The following is a 26,051-nucleotide window of genomic DNA, read 5'->3' on the forward strand; positions in this document are numbered from 1 at the left end:
CAGTATATGACTACCTGTCCAACAGGTTTCCTCGGGGCAAGGCACCTGCAGAATAGGACTTTCCAAGGACCAGTAGTTTACAAGGCAGTGTAGGAATTTGAAAAGTTTGTGCAACTTGTAGGCTTTCTTCTCTTTCATTATATTGGCAATTCTTTGGGCAGTTTTTAGTTTTACTTTGTCAGTCACACATGCAACAGCTGTAATTTTCCGTGGAAATTCTGTTCCTTTTCAAATATTTTTCCCTAAGATTAAACCAGGAGGATAATGCTTCTCAAATCTCTTCTCTAGAATTAATTACTAACTACAACTACTAACCCTGGGAGAGATAGTTAGGTACATATGAGAAAACAACACTTGGAATGTTGACCATGTCTCACAGTCCTGGGAAGGAGAGTCGGTCTGCCTACACAGAACAGGGAAAAGGCTTCAGGAATATATATAGTGCCAACTGTTATGAGTAAGTTTCCTGGGGACCAATCGCATAGAATCAATGATAAGATCTAGTATACTCTGATGGGAGTAATGCAATGTAAAATGTAGGATGGAGAGATCCACCTTTACCATACAGGAGCTTATATTGGTGTTAAGTATGGTACAGTGAGATGGGAAGAGAGTGCCTCATCAAAGTCTGCCTTTGGCAGAGAGATCGAGACACAGGACCCTTTTGTAGAAAAGGGAACTGCATGAAAACAAATCTTTCAGACACAAAATAATTGTCTGGGTTTGAATGTTGTTGTCCTTAGAGCCTTGTGCCCATGTCTATTACTTTTAACTTTGTAACTGACAAGTAGCTGTCAGCTGACATGGTACTGCCAGAGCAGGATATGTCTGGTTTGATATTTAGGTAAGCCTGCAAAAACATTGAACCCAATGTCTAGAATAAGGTTGTGCAGGGAGGGGAAGGTGTATTGGGGAAGCATAAAGGGAGACAATAGGGGCTTTCATAATAATCACAATGTATTCTTAAATTGTGATGTATTTCTTATTAAAAAAAACAGAAGCCAACGATAAAGCTGTTCATGGAACCCTGGTAAGGACGAAAAACAAAACAAAAAACTCAACTCTGTTTAAGTATAAATAAAGATGGTCTGAGCTATTTGAGGCCATTTGAATGTAATTCACTTGGTAGTCAGAAGTTTTCCTTGTACTGATGCCCCGTCCTCACCTTAGGACTTGAACCCTAGCTGAGGCTGAATCCCAGCAGAGCAAACAATTCTTTCAACAATATTTTTCTCAATGCTTCAGAAAGGAGACTTCAACTTAACATACACTTTTCATTTTTCTAATAAAGTCATACTTAATTCACTTTAATTATAAAAATTGAATGCTTCTCAGTCTTAGGAAGGAAGCCTTGGGAAATGCATACAGACTCTCTGTCCATTAAGTTGCTTCCATGAAATCATTCTGAGGCACCTTCCATAGAAAACTTGGATTTGTTCCCCTATAGACTCTTATTTGGGGCTGTAAGTCATCTGTGGTCATTGAAGGACTTCTTGGTTAGCACAGGCTCACAGGTTGTCATAGGTTACTAAGAATACCTTTATTTTAGTGAGTGGTGAATATCCTTATTATATCCTTATTGCTGTTACCCTAGAGACAGCCTGGACCACATAATACACTTATCACTTATGTATGCAGTGCAGAATATGGAAAAGGAGCTATTACTGGAGATGTAAGCCCTGGAAGGACTGTGAGTTGCCGGCCCCTTTTCTGAGGACCTTCAACCACCAAGTTTCACTCATAGAGCACTCTAACTGCCCTACAGGGTTAAAAAGCACCAGCCCAGGACTTGAAATCTCATCAATCGCTGAGCTTACTTCAAGTTCTGGACTTGCAATCCTACCAGTCCCCACCCTGGAAAGCTCCATCCCCCAAGGAAAGCTATATAAACTCCATCTTGTGCTCAGTTCTCTGGTGTTTCTCACCTTAGCAGAGGCAAACATCCTCCTGGGATTATCCCAATAAATCTCATGTGTAAGTTTTGTTATGTGGTGTGCCTTCATGGTATTCCTTGTCTCCCTACTGCAGAATTCCTTTCCATATGAGCTGTAATACTTATGGGGGGCATGATATGACTATCAGGACCCATCTAAACCTAGCATTCCATGGTTACCAGGGAACAGACAGTGGTTGTATATCTGTGCAAAGGGTACTGACAAAGTCTTCATGCTTGGGAACCAAGCAAGGAGGTAAGCATGGCCAAGCTGTGACCCACAGTGTAGGGTCATACTTCTGGGGCTGCATTAGTAGTTATCCAGTGTTTCCTCTTAGACTGTAGGGAAAACAATGTCAGTGGTTGGCTATGGGTGTGGCACAACCTTCTTCAATGGCTTATGTCTCCTGCATTCTCAAATGATTCAGGCAGTAGCAAAGTTCTTGAGAGAGAGATAATGGGGTCTCTGCTTATTTGACAGTTGGTTTCTCTAACATTAATTGGAAAAAAGAGACAAAAGAGAATTTGTATCTTAGGCTTGTAGGGCAGATGTAGTGATTTCACTCACCAGTTTATGCTCAGGGCTTTTCAGTTAACCTGTTTATTACCCTTGAAAGTCCCACAAATTACTCCCCAAATATTGTGGCCGACAGATGCCTATATCTTGACTGCCATACTCTGTGTTTTATTGAGAAACACTAGGCAAGGAGCTGCTCATAGAATAGTTTCATAAATTATATACTCACCCCCCCTCCACTGGTAAGTGGTATATGTTACATTCACATATAAAACAAACGACTCCATATTTTATAGGAATTATTTGTGAGGCTGCATCACAAATAATAATAATAATAATAATAATAATAATAATAATAATAGTAATGAAGGTAAACTCATTTTTGGATGGAAGGCTGATGAATGCTGAATGTGAGGACATAGAGAATAAGACACTATGGTTTCAGGGAAAACATGTTCAGGATTTTCCTTCTTAAATTCACTCTCCTTTTAAGGTAATAAATGTTAAACACCATCTTTCCCCATTTGTTTCAGCACTTTTCTTGCAGAAACATGAAAAGATAGAGCTAAGCCATGCAACCTCTGAGTTTTAAGGAAGCCTGCAGTGCCAAATGCAGGTTTAGGTATAGGACAGCAATGTCAGGAAAGCACTGTGTGCTCACGGCAAAGAAGTAGCTGGCAGAGTGGCTGTGCTGGAGTCCTGAGAAGTTCAGGGTGCTGATGTGGGCTTTGGCATCAACTGAGGCTGTTAATCTTCTATCTCCCTTCACTGCTGCATTCTACAGCAGCACAAACAGAAGCCCGGGCTTTTCCCCAGATCCTGCCAGTACCAGATCAGTCTGTCTGTAGCAGTGCTTGAATAGTTGCAGTACTGTGTCTTCCTTCCCAGGTGCGCAGGGGCAGAGGGCTTTGCTGCACTATCCTCTCTCCTCTTAACCCTGTGCAGAGAACATTCCAGAAGGATGGGGTCACTGGTTACTCCATCACCTAGTTCTTCCTCAAGGAACCCAGGTGAGGCAACATGAACCTTGTTGCTACTCACTGCACAATGTACAGATAATTCCTTTACACTCAGAGCTCCCTTAACAATGAACAGTTAACTCACAGTCTAGCTGAAGCCACAGAATCATGGCTAGCAGTGTCTTCATTTTTCTTTTCTCCGTTTTTCTCCATGCCAGCTCACTGAACACTCAGGTTTAGGACCCCTACAAGCTGGCCAGGGCTCTCCAAATACACTAGTTTTTTTTTTTTTTTTTTTGCAATTCACTCAAAAAGGAAGGGGGAGGGGATGAAGAGAGGAGAGAAGAGGAACAGGGGGACAGGCAGAGATATGTGAATGCAAACAGTGCCCTCTTCAGGGTACTTAGATTACTGAGAAGCACTTCCAAAACAGGTGTTTACATTTTTTCCCTTAGGAATATATATATATATATATATATATATATATATATATATATATATATATATATAATCTCACTAATTCTATAAGGATTTTTCCTCAAGGTGCATCAATTGAATAGACTTAAACAAATAAGAGATACACACTGACTGATAAATTTGAAAAGTATATCTGGGCTTCAGGCATCTGGGGTATGAGGGAACTGAGTCTTACAAGTGCATCCATTTCTTCTCTTTTCTCTCTGTATCAGATTCCTTCACTTGGACTGGATGCCGTCACAAGGCAGTGGACATGACTGCAAATATTTCCTGGCTGGGGCTTATTTCGCAGTATAGTCACCAAAGAAACATTCAAGCTTCCTCTTCCTAGTTTCAATTTTAACATTCTGAGATAAAGCTCATCACTTCCATACCACATTCTTAGAATTTATCCTTCCTTCAAATCAGAATTTGAACCCTGTTGTCATGCTTAGCTGAGTTGCAAGCCTTGACTTGGAAAAAAAATAGACATCCACCCTGTGGACTGTTGTGGGAATGGCCTGAAAGGGCATTTCTTGAAGATTTCTGATAAACTGGTTAAATTAAGAGTGATACTGCCCTTCGTTAGGGCATATATCTTCTCTGTGCCATGCTGATTGCCAGAGTCAGTTTCTTCACTTCCTCAACTCTTACACAAGAATGTGGGAGAACGAGAAAAATGAGATCATAACCACCAATGCGCATTTAGTCCTACTGCAGACTAAGCATTCTGCCAAATGAAGGCAGAATCCCCTTGTATCATCAGAGCAGAAGAGGAACTAGGGCCATCAGAGTTGCACAAATGCTTAAGCCCACACAACTAGTTGGTAGTGACAGATTGGATTCAGCACCCTCTACCCACTTTTGGGCTGACACCCAATGCTTTCTGTGTGTATTTAGCAATGTTTGTTAGGATTTGGGCATATGGGGAACAGACAGGATTTTTCTACTATGCTCATTGCAGTCAACATTAGATAGTTTTCTACAAATAATTTTTCTACAGTTTAAATCCTAAATTCAATTCTCTACTGTCTCAGGCATCTCCTACATGAACTCTATAACAGATAAGGCACCTACAACTACTTTCCCCCCTTAAAACCACTTGAGAAAATGAAAGACATTAGCAGAAACCAAAGGCATCACAGTCAAAATCAGGTAAGTTAAGAATGGAAAATAATGTTAAGTAATTTCACAAGATCTAATCTTATCTTGATGAAGCTGTAGTTAGAAAGTTTAGCATTACCCGCAGACCAAACAGTGACAGTGCAAGGCAGCATAGCATTGGTTTATAAGTTTTAGGAGCAGGTGATGAGCATTCACAAAAGGAGGGATTATGAATGGCTATAGCAGTTTAGTGTGGTTTTTGTGGATGAACTGAAACACAAAGGATATGTAACAGTAGGGTAGAGAGGGGGTTAAAGGTCACTTCAGAAAGCACAGGAAGATAGGAGAGAGTGAAATGCTTTTGAGAAAGTCTAAAGACTGGTGGGCCAGAAGACTTAGGATGGAAATCACCCATTGGAATCAGGATGGATTAGCAAGCTGAGGCACTGATTCTGGAGGACTCTCAAAGTCAGGCACAGTCACATTCATGAGGAGTCAGGGACAGCTATGGGATATGGAACAGTGTGCTATCTTTGTTCCTTTTCCTGTTGCTGGGACAAAATACTCTGACAAAAGCAACTTCAGGGAGAAGAGGTTTACTGTGGCTCATTGTTCAAGCACAGAAATCCACCATGGCTGGAAGTCAGGGTGACAAGAGCTTGAAGCTTAAAGAGGGATTTGGAGATATCAGGTACACAGTTCAGTAAGGGTGATTGAGTCGTGGAAGATGAAGTCAGAGAAACAAGCTAGATGAGGCTCCAGCAAGGAAGGCTTTGTGAGCCTTGGTAATGATTTTGGATTCACATCAAACTGATTATACTTACAGTTTTCTGCTTTTGTAACTTTGTTCTTTGAAATGTCATACATGTACATAACACATTCTGATTACATTCACCCCACTCTCTCTTATTCACCTCCCAACCTTATAAGCACTTCTTCACCCCAAGACACAAAAGGAGGAGGACATGACTGCTCATAAAGTATGGAAAAGATTTTTGTTGAAGATACAAGGGAGAAAGCAGGCAGAGGGAAAGTCCAGGCTGAACATGGCTGATTGACTAAACCAGACCGTGAGAGAAGAGAGTGGGAGGGAGACTAAAAGGAGCAATTGACCAAGAGGTGGTCGAGGCCAAAAGGCCAAGAATTCAAGAGATCAGTGTAGCCAAAATGGCTGAGTTATATAAGGATCAGGGTTGGAGAAAGGTAGGGGGGTGGGGTGAGAAGCGCTGGGAGGAACCACAGGTACTCAGTGATGCTGGGGAGGTGGGAGGGGTCACAGGTACTGAGTGATGGTGGGAGAGGTGGGAGGAACCACAGGTACTGAATGATGCTGGGACAGGTGGGAGTATCCAAAGATACCAGTGATTCTGAGAGAGCTAGCCAGTGTATGCTTTGATACATTAGCAGGCACCTCAGTTAGCTGTTTGCTCTGAGTTTCTGAGACCAAACACTAATGACTTTTGTCATTTTAACCTCACACTTGTATTTTTTAGTGATAACTCAGGCTAGAGGATGAACATTGTAAATTTGCTTTGATGTCCTGGATACAAGAACCTTCCTTTCCCACTTTAGGGCCACAGGAGTTCCCTTGTCCAAGGAAAATGTCTCAGAGGGGATGAGGATTTCCTTCACACTGGAGAAGGGCTGACTTCCATGAAGCACCATGACCAAAAAGTAAGTAGCAGAGGAAAGGGTTTATTTGACTTACACTTCCATATCACTGTTCATCATTGAAGGAAGTCAGGATAGGAACTCAAACAGGGCAGGAACTTGGAGGCAGGATGCAAAGGCCACGAATGGGTACTGCTTACTGGCTTGCTCCTCGTAGCTTGCCTAGCCTGCTTTCTTGTAGAACCCAGGACCACCACAAGAGAGTGGGCCCTCCTCCATCGATCATTAATTAAGAAAATGCCTTATAGGCTTGCCTGCAATCCAGTCTTATGGGGGCATTTTCTAAATTAAGGGTCCCCTTCTCAGATGACTTTAACTTACGTCAAGTTGATGTAAAACTTGAGCCCAAAGCGCAAGGACCCAAGAACTTAAGAATTCAAGGACCGAAAGAGCATTGATAAACAGATGAACTTTGAGTGCCTTCAGGTTGCAGTGCTGTTGAGTTTGTGCTGAAGGGCTCTCATTGGAGATGCACACCTATCAATTAACACTTATCTGAGAAGTTAGTGGGTATTTGAGATTGGGGAATCAATAAGATTCTCCAGAACTTGTATGTAAGCTTGAAAAAGAGTTAGAGACTCAAGAAACTGGTAGAGAAGGTATTGTAGCCTTCAATGGAGAGAGAAAGTAAGAGTTGGTGGAAAGGAAGAAAGGGAAACACTATAACTAATGCATTGACAACTGAATTCTCCCTAAGTAGTCAGAACAGGCTTTTGTATTTAGGATACAAGGATGCATTTAGTGAGATCATTTCAAGTAAGATGTAAGTTCATGCTGACATATTCAGGCTTTTGTCATAGCCACATAAATATGAAACCTTTCCACAAAGGTATAGAATAGAATGTGCTTCATAAAGACTTCTTTGCTTGCAGAAAATGTTTCTATGAAGTTGCTATTCAAAGCCAGAATGTGCCAGATGGCTATGAAGAAAGGTCTCACATACTTCACAGAATTTGAAACTCTTGACATAAATTAATCAACTTTCTCTTTTCTTTATGGCCAAATTCAGACTATTAAAAAGTAATTAAGAATGTTCTGAAGCATGTGCTTCATTAGAGTTCTAACAGAATATTTGAATGCTAGATGATAAAATTAAATAAATAATGGCCAGCTACCTTTCTGTCCAAATCAGTTGGATATGGAATAAGGATTTTATAACCTAAGTATAAGAAATTGATCATCTAGATCAATAATAGAATACCCCCTAAATGTGGCATTTTTACCATATTTAGGTGGCAAGTTGGGCGTATTACCCCTAAAGGTAATATTTTTCACAGAAATTGGGAATGAGGCTGTGTTCAAGTTTAATTAGTGTCTTTACTGAGAAAAACAGTAATAATAAATAATGATTACACAGAGGTCTACAGGAAAGACATGTAAATGAATTGGCTGCAAATTAATGCATTATTTGTGTCTGTGTGGTGATTTGAATGAAGATGGCCCCCCAATAGGCTCACATATTTGAATGCTTGGCTCCTAGTTGGAACTGTTTGAGAAGGACTAGAAGGTGTGGACTTGTTGGAGGAGGTGTGCCACTGGGGGTGGGCTTTGAGGTCTAAATACTCATACGAGGTCCAGCCTTGCTTTCTCTGTCCTCAACTTTCTGAGGAGATGTGAGCTCTTAGCTACTGTTCCAGTGCCATGCCTGCTTGCCTGATGCCATGTTCCCTGCCATGTGGTCATGGACTCACCCTCTCAAGCAAGCCCCTAATTGAATGCTTTTGTTTGTGAGTTGCCTTGATCATTCTCACAGCAATCAGACAGCAACTAAAACAGTCCACATTACAATCTTGCGTTAGTTTTTCTTTCTGTTTTGCAGGTTAACTTCCAGTTTATAGAAATGTAAAGCATCTGAACCTTTCCCTCAGTAACAGATTGCTAAGTAAACAAGCTGTGACTAACAAGTACATTTCCCAGGAGTCTACAATAATGCTCATTTGAAAATGCTCTCCTGTTTTCCCTTCACGCCCCTCCTACAAAGCTAGCCACATTAGCTCTTTTCTTTCTTACCAGATTTAATAATGTTTTCCTTCACAGTGCTATTAATAAATGACTGTGTCATTTCACAATGCCCTTCCTAAGGAGAGATCGATGTTCACATACCTTTGTAACATTCAAGAACTCAGTCTTCCATATTTTTGAAACTCTTTGTCCAAGTCAGAAATGCCAAGCAGGCATTAGGAATTTTATTAGGTTTGTTGAAACAAGTTTTCTTTTCTTTTTTCTTTTGTCAAATACCCTATTAATCTTTCTCAAATAACACTTCATGAAAACTGGCTGAGAATTTACCTGTAATGTTTAGTGTAGTCCAAACAGTGGTCTTATTGCTGGTCAAAGGGAATGACTTTTCAGACCTTGCACTTTCCTATGCAACCTTCCTTCAAAATGGCCTAAGAGTCTGATTTTAGTTTTCATTTATTTGCTCTCATTTTCCAGTTGCCTTTGTCTAGTTTGTACACAAGTGTTAACTTACAACAGTGCCTTCTACTTGAAAGATGCAGGGAAGTCACCTCCCCATCCATGAAACAAATACACCAGTAAAAGACCAGTAAGATAAACAAAACAAATAAAAAGCCCCAAACAAACAAACAACAAATCAAAGACCAAATAAAGCAAAATGAGACAACAAGTTTACAAAAATAGCATTGAGTTCATTTTGTGTTTGCTGTCTACTGCTGGGTATGGAGCATACCCCAAAATGTGGATAATAATTTTTTATTTTTTTAAAAATTTCATTTTACATTCCAACCAAAGTTCTCCTCCATCCCTCCTCCTGCCCCCTTACCTCCCTCAATCCCAAGCCCATCCATTCCTCCTAACAGGTAAGGGTTCCCACGAGTAGTCTGGCACATTAAGTTGGGTCAGGAACAAGCCCCTCTCCTCTGTATTAAGTCTGAGCTTGGCTTCCCCTCATAGGGAATGGGCTTCTGTAAGCTAGCTCATGCACCAAAGATAGATCCTGGTCCTATTACCAGGGTGCCCTCAGATAGCCCAAGCTTCACAACTCTCTCCCACATTTAGAGAGCCTAGCTCAGTCCCATGGAGGCTCCATAGCGGTGGGTCTATAATTCATGAGTTTCCGTGAGCTGTCTCTGAATTTCTCCATCATGATCTTGACTTTCTTCAAAGATATGACATTCTTGTCATACAGGTCTTTCATTTGCTCTCTTATAATCACACCAAAATATTTTGTATTTTTTTGAGGTTATTGTAAAGGCTGTGGATTCCTTGATTTCTTTATCAGCCTGTTTATCATTTGACAAAGAAGCAAGAATTATACAATGGAAAAAAGACAGCATCTTCAGCTAGTGGTGCTGGTCTAACTGGATGTTGGCATGTAGAAAAATGCAAATAGATCCATATCCTTTATCCTGCACAAAACTCAAGTCCTGGTGGATCACAGACCTTAACATAAATCAGGTACACTGAACCTGAGAGAAGAAAAAGTGGGAAATTCTCTCAAATGCACAGGAGACAACTTCCTGAGCAGAACACCAATAGCACAGGCACTAAGATTGACAGTTAATAAATAGAACCTCATGAAAATGAAAAGCATCTCTATATAAGTAAGGCAAAGGATACCATCAATAGGATAAAACACAGCCTACAGAATGGGAAAAGATCTTCACCAATCTCACATCTGACAGAGGGCTGATTTCCAAAATATATACAGAACTCAAGAAACTATACAGCAACAAACCAAATAATCCAATTTAAAAATCTGTAGATCTAAACAGAATTATCAACAGAAGAATCTCAAATGACTGAGAAATACTTATAAGATGTTCAGCATCCTTAGCCATCAGGGAAATGCAAATCAAAATGACTCTGAGATTCCACTTAACACCTGTCAGAATAGCTAAGATCAAAACCACAAGTGAGAGCTCATGCTGGAGAGGATGTGGAGCAAGGGAACACTTTTCCATTGCTGGTGAGAGTGCAAACTTTTACAATCACTTTGGAAATCAATATGGCAGTTTCTCAGAAAACTGGCAATCAGCCTACTACAAGACCCAGCTATACCACTCTTGCCTTTTGGGCCCAAAGAATGCTCAATCATAGCACAAGGATACTTGTTCAACTATGTGCATAATAGCTTTATATGTAATAGCCAGAACCTGGAAACTGAAAGAGACAGTTGGAGAGGGGATGGCATTTTGTGGTAAAGTAAAAATCTGGGACAAGATAATCTCCCAGGAGTCTACAAGGAAGACCCCAGCACAGACTCTAAGCAATAGCAGATATGTAGCCTGCACTGGCCATCTCCTGTGACCAGATTGGTGCCTAGCCCAATTGTCATAAGAGAAGTGTCATCAAGCAACCAATAGAAACAGATGCAGATTCACAGCCAAACATTAGGCAGAGTTTGGGGAACCCTGAAGAAGAGGAGAAAGGAGTGTAGGAGCCAGAGGGGTCAAGGACACCACAAGAAAACTCATATAATCAAGTAGCCTGGACTCATAGGGCTCACAGAGACTGAGCCAATAACCAGGGAGCTGGCATGGGACTGATCTAGGCACCCTGCATATATGTTACAGTTGTGTAACTTGGTTTTCTTTTGGGATACCTAACAGTGGAAACAAGGGCTGTCTTTGACTCCTTTACAGGCTTTTGGGACCCTATTCCTCATCCTGGGTCACCTGGCCCAGCCTTAATACATGAGGAAGTGCTTAGCCTTACTGCAAATTTATATGCCATGTTTTATTGATATCCATGGGAGGCCTTCCCTTTCCTGAATAGAAACAGAGGAGTGGATTTGGGGGCGGGAAAAGAGGGAGTGGGTGGGTGGGGGTGGGGGAAGGACTGGGAGGAGGAAGAGGAAACTGACTGGGATGTAAAATAAGCAAACAAACAAATAAATAAAGTTATTTTAAAATCAGTTACTCTGATGGGTCTGCCTTTACATGTTGCTTGGTCCCTTTTCTCTTTTGAAGATATCAGTGTCCTTTGTTATGTATGTTTAATATTTTGATTTTTATGGGAATTTCTTTTTCTCTTTGGTGTTCTGTGTGCTTGTACTTTGATAAGCACCTCTTTCTTTAGGTTGGGAAAATTTTCTTCCATGACTGTTAAAAATACTGCCTATGCCTTTGACTTGGGTTTCTTCTCTTTTCTTGATCCCTATTATTCATAGATTTGTTCCTTTCATACTGTCCCAGATTTCTTAGCTGCTTTGTGCTTGAATTCTTTTAGAGTCAACATTTTTTTTTTTTTTTTTTTTTTTGGGCTGAGGTATTCTTTTCTTCTACGCTGTGTTCTACAAATGCATGTTTTTTATTTAGTTGAGTTTACCTGTGAGGTTTTTGTTTGACTTCCTAAAGGATTTTTTCTCTGCCTGCCTTCTTCGCTCCCCTTCTCTTTTCCTTTTCTTCTCTTTCTTTCCTTTTTTTGAAACAGTCCATCAACACAGCTTTAGTTATCTTGGAACTTGCTCTGTAGACCAGGCTGGCCTTGAACTCACAGAGATCTGCCTGCCTCTGTCTCCTGAGAGCTGAATTAAAGGCATGTGCCACTCCAAATAGCCTAAAAGTTTTCATTTCCAGTTTTATTTCAGTTTGGGTTTTCTTTAGTAATTCTACTTCTTTGGAAAATTCTACTTTTATGGAAACGGAACTCCAGATGGATCAAAAGCACACTGAACCTGACAGAAGAGAAAGTGTGAAATAGTCTTGAATGTACTGGTGTAGGAGAAGACTTTCTGAGCAGAACACTGTTAATTAGCACAGATGCTAAGATTAACAATTGATAAATGGGACCTACGCTGAGACGCTTGTACAGAGCAAAGTACACCATCATTTTGACAAAGTGGCAGACTACAGAACTGGAAAAGATTTTTTCCAATGCCACATCCAATAGAGGACTAATATTTAAAATGTATAAAGAACTAAAAGAAACTTGATATAAAAAACAAATAACTTAATTAAAAATGGGGCATAGACCTAAACAGACAGCTCTCAGTAGAGGAAACTCAAATGGCTTAGAAACACTTAAAGAAAATTTCAGATCTATAGCCATCAGGGAAATGCAAACAAAAACCATTTCAGAGTTCATCTCACACCTTTTTGAATGGCTAAAACCAATACCACAAGTTAATGTCTCATGCTGGTAAGATGTGGAGCAGGGGGAACACTCCTCCATTGCCGGTGGGAGTGCAAAGTTGTACAGCCATTAAGAAAACCAGTCTGGTGGTTCATCAAAAGTTGGGAATTTCTCTACCTCAAAATCCAATCTCTCTTGGGTCTATACCTAAAGGACACATCATCCTATCACAAAGGCACTTGTTCAACTATGTTTATTGTTGCTCTATTTATAATAACCATAAACTGGAAACAACCTAGAGGTTCCTCAACAGAAAAATGCAGTACATTTACACAATGGAATATTAGCTGTTAAAAATAGCATCATAAAATTTGCATGTAAATAGATGTAACTATAAAAAAACCATCCCTAGTATGGCAACCCAGACCCAGAAAGACAAATATGGTATGTATTTGCTTGTATGTGGATATTAGTCATTAAACAATATCTAAGCTACAATCTGTAGACCCAAAGAGGTTAGGCATAGAGAAAGGGACTAGTGGGACTTTCCTTGGATGGTGAAATAGAATAGATTTTATGGGGGGAGGACTAGGGGACAGGGGGACTGGAATGGGAGGATTGGACTGGGAGAAGGAGGAGGATAAGGGTTGAAGGAGGGAGTGCAAGAAGAGACAGCTAGAATTGAGAAACATTTGAGGGGTGTCATGGAAACCTAGTGCAGTAGACACTTCCTAAAATATATGAAGGTGAACCTAATGAAGTCTCAGAATAGTGAGGGAGAGTCTTGTCTTGTTTTCATTAAACTGTTTCTTTGTAATTTTACTGTTATCATGCAGGGATGGGAGTTATTCAGAACTTCTTTGAGGTCATTGACCATATCCATAAATGGTATTTTGAAATCCTTGTCTTGTGCTACAATCATATTGCTTTTCTCAGGACCTATAGTAATAGGGTTACTGTGTTCTGGTGGAAGGATATTGTCTTGACTGTATATGTTTTCTTGTGTGTGTGTGTATGTGTGTGTGTGTGTGTATGTGTGTGTGTGTGTGTGCTGGTGTCTATTCGTCTAGAGTTATGATGACTGAGGTGATACTTGATGTTGGTAATTGGTCTTGGATTTGTTGGGTGTGTGTTCCTTTTTTTTGTTCTGTTGTCTTCTCTGGATATTCAGAAAGTGGTGGGTGGGCATTTTCTGGTAGGGAGCGCTTCTGCAGATTGATGGGTGGCAGAAAGTAATAGATATGGGCTAGGAGAAAAGGGTGAGAGGGACTTTGAGAAGCTAGGGGAATCCTGTCAACATCAAGAGGCAGGTGACCTAGGGAGTTGGAGGTGTGGTGGGAAGCAAAGTTCCTGCAAGTAGGCTGTGTTAAGACAAAGAATATGTTTTAGAATATTAGTTAAATATCTGTTACATTTGCTTATGCTGTGGAATGGTTGTTAATGATGTGAAGATGTTTTGCATTTTATGTTTTTATTTTGTGCGTTTGTTTAATTCTGTGACGCTATGTAACTTTGCCTGTCTAAAACACCTGACTGGTCTAATAAAGAGCTGAATAACCAATAACCAATAGCAAGGCAGAAGAAAGGTTGGGCAGAACTGGCAGGCAGAGAGACTAAAGAGGGGGAGAAATCAGGGAGAAGGAGATCCAGGAGCAGGACAAGGAGGAGAGGAGGACGCCAGGGGCCAGCCACCCAATTGTACAGCTAACCATGGAGTAAGAAGTAAAGAAAGTTATATAGAATAGAGAAAGATAAAAGCTCAGAGGCAAAAGTTAGATGGGATAATTTAAGTTTGGAAAAGTTGACTAGAAATAAGCCAAGCTAAGTCCAGGAATTCATAAGAAAGAATATGTCTCTGTGTATTTATTTGGGAGCATAAAATTAAAAAAGCAACCAGCTACAAATATGTCTAGAGAGAAAGGGATGAAAGTGCTCAGGGAACCCTGGGTCTGTACCAAGAGTTGGAGGTTCTAGTTAATTGAGTTGAGGTAGGGGGAGAGGCACCTGCAAGTAGGCTGCTGCAGGACTGTGGGTTAAACTGAAGAGATTTTAATGAAGGACAGGAAAGATAGTGAAAATTGGTCACCTGAGTCCTAGCCTGATGTGGTCACTGGAGGTCCTTGGTAGGGACTATTTCTAGGAATCACTGGTACAAAGAAATAGAGATGCCTAGAAGGGAAAGTCTGGGAACAACCACAGAGAAAAAGCCAAGCTGGAGACTTACTAAGAGGTGGGGTCTCTAGGGAATAGGGAAGCTGCTTTGAAGGAAAGCCTCTCAAATCCCAGCCAAGTCATTCAAGTAAGCAATGTATTTTCAAAAAATTGTTTGTCTTTCACATTGAAACTTATTTAAAACTGCACATATCAATATTGTTTTGATCAGTTACTGAGAGGGAGACAATGTCCACACTATTTGTTCAAATGTATATTAATATTTTATTACAATATAGAAATTTTAGTCTTTAATAATTTGTGGTAGTATGGTCAGAAGCAATGAGAATGTAAGTGTCATGCTTTGGTGCAGATGTTTTGGGTGATAATCAAAAGACAAATAAAAATATATTGTATGAAAGTTAATTTCTATAGAGGTGGGTGGAAATGTGCTTTCAGGAAGAGAAAGGAGCAACAGGAAGCCCTCAGCTTCTAAAGAAGAGCTTGTTCACAAATTTTGTTGGCTGTTGATAGGTGTGAATTCATTTTGAAATCAAGATTTTATTGGCTGTGTATTTGAAAGTTGTTATGTAAATTTTACCTGAAAATGCCAATATTTGTAAGTAGTGGACTTGGCAGACGTTGTAGCTATTCAAATATCATATCTTAACTAATGACAAAATATTTCAGAAGTCATCTTAAAAACATGGGAAGATTATATAGTTTCCAGTGTCTGCCATTAGTCCAATGTGTTACAAATATAGACACATTTTGAGGGCAATAAATTATTCCTGTCAGCCAGGGAAGTGGTTCTTCCTCACCCATTATTTAATTTTCCACTGTTTTGGTTACCAATGGACAATTGCAGTAAAAAAATTAAATAATAAATTCCTGAAACAATTCAGAAATTTAAAATAATTTTTGCTATTATACATTATTGTAGCTCTCTACTTTTAGATTGTCTATTACATATTTAGTGTGTGTGTGTGTGTGTGTGTGTGTGTGTGTGTGTGTGTGTTGTAGTGCATGTGTGATGGTCCAAGGACAACTTTCAGTAGTTGATTCTATCCTTCTACCATGTGGATCCTGGGAATTGAACTCAGGTCATCAGGCTTGGTGGCAAGCATCTTCATTTGCTGAGCCATTTCCCCAGCTCTTATCATTTATTTTTGATTACGATGTTAATCTCTTACCATCCCTACTCTAGAAGTTAAACCTCACCATGGAGGTTCCTAGCACTCACATCAGGCAGTTCACAACCAGCTGTAACTCCAGTCCCAGAGAATTTGATGTCCTGTGGCCTCCATGGGCATTGTATGTGCATATAAACTCATGTAGGCACACATAAACTTACACATAAATTAAATAATTATAAAAGATTTTACAGTATTCTTACTTCTACAGGACTATTGTTTATAAATATCTTTCACATGTGCCCTCTGGTGCAGTAGTGGCATGACTGTTATAGATAACCAACTGCTTTCTCACTGGATTGGAGCCCTATTCTAAAGGAAGGAAATCATGCCTGTTGTTTTAAACCTGATTGAGAGCCTTAGCTGAGGAAGTCATAGGCATTAGGGGAAATCTATTATTATCATTTTGCTAAATGGTCACATTTTCAAGTTTTCCTCCTAAATAACTCATGTTTATTTCTTTTTATTAGCACTGTGCTTAGCCTTGTCAGAGAAGCTTCTTATTGCAGCAGGCAGCAGTTAATGCAGACACTAATAACTAGTCAGAATGCTAAGAAGAGTGAAAATGGGATATCTACAGCTCAAATGGAACATCAAGTCTCAGAGAGCATCATAGAAGAGGAGAATGTAAGGGTTGTAACAAACATGAATTCACTATAGCTGTATCTATCCACATAAGACCTGCACAAGATTGGGCCTGTCACCATTTTATCATGGATGGAGAAGGTGTCAAGATGCCCCTATCAAGGACTATTGACAATTAATAGTTGCTTAAGGAGGAATGTCACTTTCTTTGGTGGTGATTAATTTCCCCTGCTCCAATTAATAACCTCCATTCATGATCATGTAAGCAACTACAATTAAACTCATGAGTCACACAAGAAAATAGACAGAGGTAGAAGGGAACTTGTTGGAATAATAAGAGGTTCAGAAACAGACAGAATTGGAAGAAAGAGGATAACTGGGGATGAAGATAAATAAAGTTCATCACAAACATGTATTAGATTGACAACAGTAAATTGCTTGCACACACCAAGGCACATTTCTGTGGAAAGAAGGGAGTAGCAATGGCTAGATCAGAAGGAACTCCTCACAGAGACAGCCAAGATGAAGAACACTCTGACTACAGAGGTCTTCCACAGAAGGGACTCTCCAGGGAAACCTGAGGCTAAATCTAGCAAGAAGTAGGGAAAGGCAAAAAAAAAAAAAAAAGAAGCTGACAGAGTAAGATTTATCTGAGAGTAATAAAATATATATATTTTTCTTTATAATATGTAATATATACTATACACACACACCAGTTGTAAATACTTTTAGTATATTCAATACCCAATGTTATATTGCTTGGAGGATTTTTTTTACCTGATTTTAGTTTTTTAAAATATTAAAAAAAATCATACTTATGTATACTGTGTGTGTGTGTGTGTGTGTGTGTGTGTGTGTGTGTGTGTATGCGCGCGCATGTACACATGTTGGTGGTATATAGGTTAATTCCTTCCTTCTGCTGTGTGAGTCTTGGGCATGTTTGATGAGTTTCCAGGTTGTCAGACCTGGTCGCAAGTACCTCTACCCACCAAGCCATCTTGTCAGCTTGAGTTTAGTGTTAAAACCCAATTTAATATGTTGACTGTTACAATTCCTGAGGGGTCTCTACAACTGAATGTTATTTGTGTGTTATAATTATTTCTACTTTCATATATGAAATATTTGATACTACTTTCCCTAAATTTTACTCAGAGCTGTGCTATAACTTTGATTCATATGTAATATTGAACATAAAGCTATGATCATCATAAAAATTTAAAATGTTCACATATTTACTCTAGCTGTCATTTTTCTTATTTTGCACCCAAACGCTAACAGAATATAATACATTGATATGCTATTTCTAGAATAATATATTCTATATCCTTTAACTTGTCTTGTTAATGCATCATGACTTTTATGGTAGCATGAATATACAGCTTGTATTTTTATTGTGCATGTGTGCACGCCTGTGTGTGTGTGTGTGTGTGTGTGTGTGTGTGTGTTGCCAACATGACACAGCTGGTGTCATTTGGGAAAAGAGAGCCTCAGTTTAAGGACTGCCTATACCAGATTGGCCTGTGGGCAATGTTATGGTACATTTTCTTTTTGCTTGGTGATTGATGTGGTACGTCATGTGACAAGACCTTTTCCTGCAAAGTACAGATAACTAAAGTCCAACTTGGTGAACTAATGTGCTTTATTTGGGATTACTTATGGGAATATGGATGAGGGGTTACTTACAGAAGCAGAAATGAATCAAAGACAGCTGCATCACCAAAGCCTGCACAGTGACAGCTCACAAAAGCTGAGAACCTGGAGCACTGCACAGCCTTCAGGCAGCTTGACATGTTTGAGAGTGTCCTTCCCAAGTGATCCGGCTGGTCTAAACCTCTTCCAAGCAGTTTGGCTAGTCTCAGAGTCTTCTCTGCAGCTTGGCTAGTCTGAAGAGTGACTCTCAGCAGTCTTTGCTGCCTACTTGGAGGGAGGGGCCCTAGTGAATATGGTCAGTTTCAGGAACTTCCTGAAGCGATTTTGAGTTGTTTAATCCTCTGTCTTAAAGCCTTTACTGCAGGATGCAATGACTCATTCTCATGGAAAACTGCTACTCTAAAGGGAGGGCCTGGTCTACTGTAGGCAGTGACATCTCTGGGCAGGTGGCTGTGGGGCACTACAATAAAGCAGTATTTATCCATGGCATACTACTGATGACAAATCAGCTGTGGTTAACAAGAGGCCAGCAGGAAAATCTGGGAAATATTTCTTTAGGGCAAGCACACAGAAACTGTTATAGCCCAGTGTCACACTTAACGCATCACTCTCTTGAACATAGTACAAGCTTTGAAGTCATGAAAGGATCATGGAGAGCAGATACGGCTTGATATTGTATGGCAAGTTTGGAGGTCTAGAAGAGAGGCCAGGAGAGGCCATTGGTGAAGTTGCAGCCTCAGCTGCAGTGTACTAGACTTTCCAGGGCCATGGAATGTCTGCCAAGGATAATGGCTGGTGTGGAATGGAGCTGGCCAAGCCTATGAGACAAGCTGTGTGCTGAAGATGATAGAGCTGGAGAAGTGGGACTATCCAATCCCGCTGGGGTCCAGAAGACCATAGTCCATGATGTTGGACACTGAGGGTCCTACTTTGTTGAATTTGGTTTTACATTGATCGTATTGTGACAGTGCCTCTGTTCTTCCCTCTTGGAATAAAAACATATGTAGTCTATTTTGGATTTTGTAGGAGCTCACAGTTAAGAGACTTTGAACTATTTTAATGATATATTGAACTTTTAAATGATGGAAAATACTGTGGGAATTTTATTAAAATTGTACTATATCTTATATTGCTATATTAAAATAGGACTGTGGGTATAAATAAGAATGGAAAGATTATAGCGACAAGGAGTCAATTCTGCTTTTTCTTTTGCTCTTTTTTTGTTTATGACATAAGCTGGAGTCACCTGGGAAGAAGGGGCTGCAGTTGAGAAATTGCCTCCATTAGATTGGCTTGTGAATAAGCCTGTAGGGGTATTTTTCCTTGGTTAATGATTGATGTGAAAGTTTCCAGCCCACTGTAAGTAGTTCCACCCGTGGCCAGGTAGTCTGGACTGTACTAGAAAAATAGGCTGAGCAAGCCATGATGAACAAGCAAATACATAATGTTTGCTCATGGCCTCTGTATCAGTTCCTGTCTTGTGTTCCTGCTCCCATTTCCCTTCATGAAAAACTATAAGCCACAAAAAAAGAGCTCTTTCATTCCTACTTGCTTTTGTTCATAATGTTTATCATACAACAGGAAGCAAACTAGACAACTCTAATTTTCTTCAGTATTCCTACCATGTTTCTTTCTGATTTGGTTCTTCACCTGAAATTTCTGTATTATCACAACTTCTCTTGACATCTCTCTCTCTCTGTATTACTGTAATAAATTCTGACAGTATTCTTATATTTTATGGCCTGTCTTAAATCTTCAATGTATGCTCAACTTCGTGTGAGTGTGTGTGTGTGTGTGTGTGTGTGTGTGTGTGTGTGTGTGTCTGTGATAATCCAATGATTGTTTTAAGTACAAAGAATGCTTATTTTAGTCTTATTTACTGGCTAGTGTTCTTCCTGTTTGCCCTTATCACCCTTTGTATTTTAGAGTCATCCAAATAGCTGTTAAATTGTGAGTTGATTAAACAACACTTTCGTGCACTTGCAACAAAAATGATTAATACCATTTCTAAAAGGTTTATGTGTCTTAGAATGATTCTGTCCAGATTTCTCCATGTTTTCTCCTGTGAACATTTTTGGTGACTATATGTAGAATGACATGTTAGGTTTATTATAGCAAATTTTTTCAAACTCTCTCTTTATTTGTTCTCAAGTTTAAGTTAAAATATACAACTTAATAAGCCACAAGATAAAGCTACTATTTAATATCTTACCTTCTTCTTTTTTTTAATCTACAAACACTTTGAAATGATTCTGAATCTCCACATGTTCTAAATTTCTGGCCAAGGGAGCTTTTATGTAATTGCAAATTTAACTTTTTCATTTTGGATAATTTAAAAAAATGCAATGAGTACTAATATATAGGTATGCTGTTTTTTACATCAGGCATATAGGATTTGGAGATTGCCCTGCTGTGTTCCAGTCTTTCTTTAGTCTGGTATTTCCTCATTATGCCCGCATTTCTCCCTTTTGAAATGGTAATGTATATTCTATAGTATTGTATGTTGGAGATAAATGATTTGCATTTTCATTTTACAAAGGGTTATAAGAGATTGCCTTGAACCTCAGAAGAGATTTTGGATTTTTAAACTGTGTTGCTGGAGTAAAATGCATTTTGCCTTAAAAGGCTATAAGCCTATGGGGACCAGGATTGGAATGTGGTGGTTTGAATGAGAATGGACCCCATGGGCTCATATGTTTGAATATTTGGTCTCAATTGGTAGAACTGTTTGGCAAGGATTAGGAGGTGTGGCCCTGTTGGAGAAGGTGTAACACCGGGGGTGGGCTTTGAGATTTCAAAAGACTCATACCATAACCAGTCTCTTTATGCCCGCCTCCACCTTGTTGAACAGGATGTAAGCTCTCATTTACTGCTCCAGTAGCATGCCTGCCTTCCTGATGCCTTGCATGGTAATGAAGGTCATGAACTCTAACTCTCTGAAATCTAGTTACCTTAGACATGGTATCTTATTTCAGCAATAGCATAGGAGCTGATGTCCCCCCCCCCCCCGCCCCTGTAGGACTATGTCAGGTTTTCAATTGAGGAAAAGAACAGGAAAGCACATTCACAGTTTCTTTTGGTCACATTGCATAATCCAAATTAAATAATTATAAGCCAATGTTAAAAAAATCAATAATTTAGCAGTGTTAATCTTATATTGAACTACTGATAAAAATAAATGACGTCAGGTTCATTTTGTGTTAACCATTAAGTGAGGAACATTCAGAAGTTGACTTCCAGCACTTCCAGCACAAAATAGTTTTCATGCATATCTTTCTTATATTCTATCTACCATTCTATTAAATTAGCAACATATGCTATAGATTCTTCCCATCTTTTGGGGAGAAGATAATCCAGTGGCCATATATATTGTCTGATTCTAGTCAAAGTTAGCACTTTGAATGTTAAATCCTTATATAAAATTGGAATATCAATATTCCCTGTGTCTAGATTTGTTGACTACTGAATGAAATAGTACATTTTATATACCTGTCAGGATGTAGGACACATATACATATACAATATCTACTATTATTGCATACAATATTACCATTGATATTAATTTTCAGCACACCACATGTCCCTTTGAGTTAGCTTAGAATCCTAAATTAACTACAGAGTAGTTAGCAATATCTTTTTATATATAATTTATAATGAAGAAATTCTATGAATTAATTTCACTTAAAGAATTGATTCTCCACATCTATGGGTTAAAGAATAAAGCCACTGATGCTAACAATGAGTAGCACTCACTAAGTTCACGATAATTAAAGTTTGCTTTTAATAAAGAGCCAATGAAAAATACATAGATTGTAAATGGTTATGTTTGCTGTCTTGTATCCATGCTTGAGATTTTAGTTACGGCACAAATTGAAAAAGTGATCTAGTAACTCAATATAACATTCAAAGAGGAGTGGATGTTTGGAAACATCTTTACCTTTTTAAAAGCATTTTTAATTGAAAAAAATTTCACACAGTATATTCTGATCATAGCTTCTCCTCCCCAAACTCATCCTAGATCTTCCCCACTTCTCCACCCACCTAACTCCATGTTCTTTCATTATCTGTCTCTTTAGGAAACAAACAGGCAAAGAAAGAAAGGAAGGAAGAAAGAGAGATAAACAAAGAAAAAACACAAACAAACCAGAATTGAGAAAACACAAGAAACACATAATCAAACACACACACACACTAAAAACCCATAAAACACAAAACCATAAGCCATAATATACAAGCAAAAGTCACTTAAGTTAAAAAAAAAAAAAAAAAAAGCTCAAACAAAGCAATGTGAGACAAGAAGTTTGCGAAAACATCAATGAGTTCATTTTGTGTTGGTAATCTATTGCCGGGCATGGGGTCTGCCCTTAAGTGTGGTTAATATACCCAGTGAGACTCCATTTGAGAAAACTATAATTTTTCCTTTGTAAATGTCAATTGGAGATTATGTCTTGGTTAGGAGTGAGAACTTGTGTCCACTTTCTCCTTTCAGCACTGGAACCATGCCTGCTTGAACTTTTGCAGGCTGTATTTATGCTATTACAGTCTCTGGGAGTTAATATGTATGTAAGTCCTGTTGTGTCTGGACGACACAGTTTTCTTGGAGTGATTCATCCCCACCAGCTCTTGTGACCTTTCTGCCTCCTCTTCTGAGTAGCCCCTTGAGCTTAGAGGTGAGGGGTTTGATCAAGACATCTCATTTAGTACTGTGTGTTCCAAAATCTCCTACTGTCTACACTGTTCAGTTGTGGGTCTCTGTATTAGTTTCCATATACTACTAAGAGTAACCTTCTCTGATGTTGACTGAGCAAGGTACGCTGGGAATAGCAGAATGTCATCAGGAGTCACCCTGACTATAGTATTTGGTTTACTCCTACACCCATGGCCTATCCAGTCTCAGATTCTTGGACACCCAAGCAGAGTTAGGCATGGGTTCCATCTCATAGAGTTGACCTTAAATCCAACCAAAGAATGGTTGGTTATTTCTATAATGTTTGTGCAGGCAAATCACCATTGTACAATGTACAATGTACATTTGTACAATGTAGTACAGGCAAATCACCATTGTAAGATCTCAGGGGTTGTAGCTGGACTGACATTTCTTCTCTGGTAGAATGCAGAATACCTTCTAATACAATAAACACTAGTCAGTATGGATGAAGACTGTAGCTAGGCACCAGCTTAACTTCTCTATGTTCAATGTGATATATAAGTGTTGTCTTCAGCAGCTGGGACTTAACATCAGTTTGTGGAGAGCAGGCAATAGCCTTGGCAATAGTCTGAGATATTTGGGGATTTCCTTTGGCCAAAGACTCAGCTAGATGTAACCCATTCCTGCCTAGCACTGGAGGTTTCATTTGGTGCCAAAAGATGTCTAGTTGGGGAATTCTCTCTCCCATTATTTGGTGACTCCATTTAGACTTTTCATATATATATATATATGGAAACCTTTACAGTAGTACATTTCCATATGACCTCCAAAGTGGCTCTTATTGTTAGTTGTCTTTCTCTGTATCCTTTTACTTATACCTTTCTTCTATCCTCTCCATTAAATCTTCCTACTCTAGTCTTCTGACTGTTTCTCCATAGAAGGAAGACCCTTTCCTACTCCTTAGTCCCTTACTCAATACCTAACTCCTGTGGTTATATGTATCATAGCATGCCTGTTGAATACTTAAAATCTAACATCTACATATAATAGAAAACATAAAACATTTGTCTTCTTGGGTTTGTGTTACCTTACTTAGGATGATTTGTTCTAGCAAATTTCATAATTCCATTTTCAACAGACAAATAACATTCCATTGTGTAAATGGAATATTTTCATTATATGTCCATCCACTGATGGACATCTAGGCTGTTTGTTTTGAAACATCTTAGTGATGCCCTCTGTTTTAGTGGGTTTTAACATTCTTCAATAATCATAGGTTCTTTCATGGTAAGTGGTTTTATTAAACTCATGATCTGAATCTTCTGTTGGCGTTATGAATCAACATTTGAAAGAGAATATTGAGGACCAAGATTAGGTGAATATCATTGTACCATTTCAAACGAGAAGAGACGTATGCAGGCACCGGAAGCAAGGATGGAAAGGAGAAGGAAACATCGATGAGACCCACGACATGTGGCTGAGTTTGTGAACTTTGATGTCCAGTGGGCTTGGGGGCTAAAGGAGAATAAAATTTAGTGGTCCTGATGGTTTCTGCCTTGTGAGGACAATGCTTTCACTAATTTTAGGGCTTAGCCCATGTTTGTCATTTCAAAAGATCCTTCATGAGGAGAAAACACTTGAGTGGGGTGTTCTTAGACTTAAAGTGAGTGGAGGAGTGGATAGGTGTCGCAAAATGATTTATCAATCTGAATTATGTTTCAGCATTTGGCCTTGGACTCTCTCAAACACTATTCATTCTAAATACGATTCCAAACCTAAAGTTCAGAGCACACCTATTGGATTTGTCTTGTTCTTTCCTATACTCTCTAAAGTGAGCAGAGGCAATAAAATGCTGCACCAAGGTACTAAACAGGGAAACAACTATCATTTGAGGTTTATAGATATGAAAAGAAATACCTGCATCTTTCCATTAAAAAAAAAAAAACAACAAAAATAGCAACAACCTTTTTTCCTTAGCCTAAATAAGGTGGGTACATTTCATGCTCTAGAAATGCCTCAGACCTTAGGGTATAAGTAAGGGTGGCTACTGTGGCCAGACAGCTGCTTGGTCCCAACTTTTAGATCTGACTTCCGGTTTGCTGGGTCTCTTTGTGCTCATGGTTGAGATGTGAACTTTCAGGTCTCAGCTTCCAGCTCCAGCTGTGGTGCCTGTCACCTGCTACCTGCTGTCATGCTATCCTGCCATTATGACTCTAGCCCTCCAGAGCCATAAGCTCAAATAACCCTTTCCTTCTATAAGTTGCCTTAGTGATGGTGTTTTATCACAACAGAAAAGTAATGAGTACAAGTAGTTTTTAGAGTAATTAACAAATGGAAAGATCTGGACAAAATTCTCAAAGAATAGCTTTAGGTTAAGCTTTGGGTTCTGTTGGATCACAGTGACATTGAAAATGCCTGACTTGTCCTATGCAACACATGAGTTTTGGCAGTGAAGGAAATAATGCATGTGAACACACTTTGCAGGACTATAAAGCTTTGTGCACCCCCATACTTTATTACTGTTTTGAGAACTACAGTTGATAGAATTACATCAGTGTTTCCTACAGTTGCTTATGAGTACTTTTTCCTCCAGAGAAAAGCAAGACTTTTTCTTCCTCTGTATGCTACTAGTACCCCAGCCACTTCCTGCTATTTTTTTTCACATATGCTGAGATCTGAGGTTTCTGTTAGCCCCTCTCTGTTGCTTGTGTTACCGTGCCCCTCTCCATGAGTGCACAAAAATACATCGCAGCATCCTCCAGCTGCGAGTCTGAGATCTCGAGGCTGAAGGACTTCACTGCTTTCTGGAAGTTCACGGAGAAGCGGTTCTCAGTTGCATTCTGCTGCTTATAAGCTTCTTGGCGAATAACGAGAGTCATCTGCCCCCTTAGCTGTCTGTACCAGAACAAGTAATAACTGGTGTCACTCGTGTCGTATGTGCAGTCCAGGGTTACCGACTCTGCCTCCTGCACGGACTTTTCCTGCTGAGGTTGAGTGACTGTCTGGGCCATGCTGGCTCCTGTGGAAAAGAAGAGGGAAACGACTCCACTGTGGTGTCTGTCGGCGAGAGAAACACTCAACCTGGTTCCTATCCTTATCTACCTTTCCTCTTGATTCCAGTGCCAGGCTTATGCTTCCCAGAAGC

The 26,051-nt window shown here is 39.5% G+C and overlaps 2 gene segments (V, D, J or C); both read right to left on the minus strand.

Moving 5' to 3' along the window:
• Window positions 1-26,051, minus strand: part of LOC127230430 (T-cell receptor alpha chain C region-like) — a 445,562-nt gene that overhangs the window by 227,206 nt on the left and 192,305 nt on the right.
• Window positions 1-26,051, minus strand: part of LOC127230429 (T cell receptor delta constant-like) — a 175,465-nt gene that overhangs the window by 149,263 nt on the left and 151 nt on the right. The window contains 1 exon segment of the C gene segment in view: window positions 25,626-25,925. Within this exon segment, the coding sequence occupies window positions 25,626-25,925 (300 nt within the window).

Source organism: Phodopus roborovskii, unplaced genomic scaffold (assembly GCF_943737965.1).
Source record: "Phodopus roborovskii unplaced genomic scaffold, PHOROB, whole genome shotgun sequence".
NCBI classification, from domain to species: domain Eukaryota; kingdom Metazoa; phylum Chordata; class Mammalia; order Rodentia; family Cricetidae; genus Phodopus; species Phodopus roborovskii.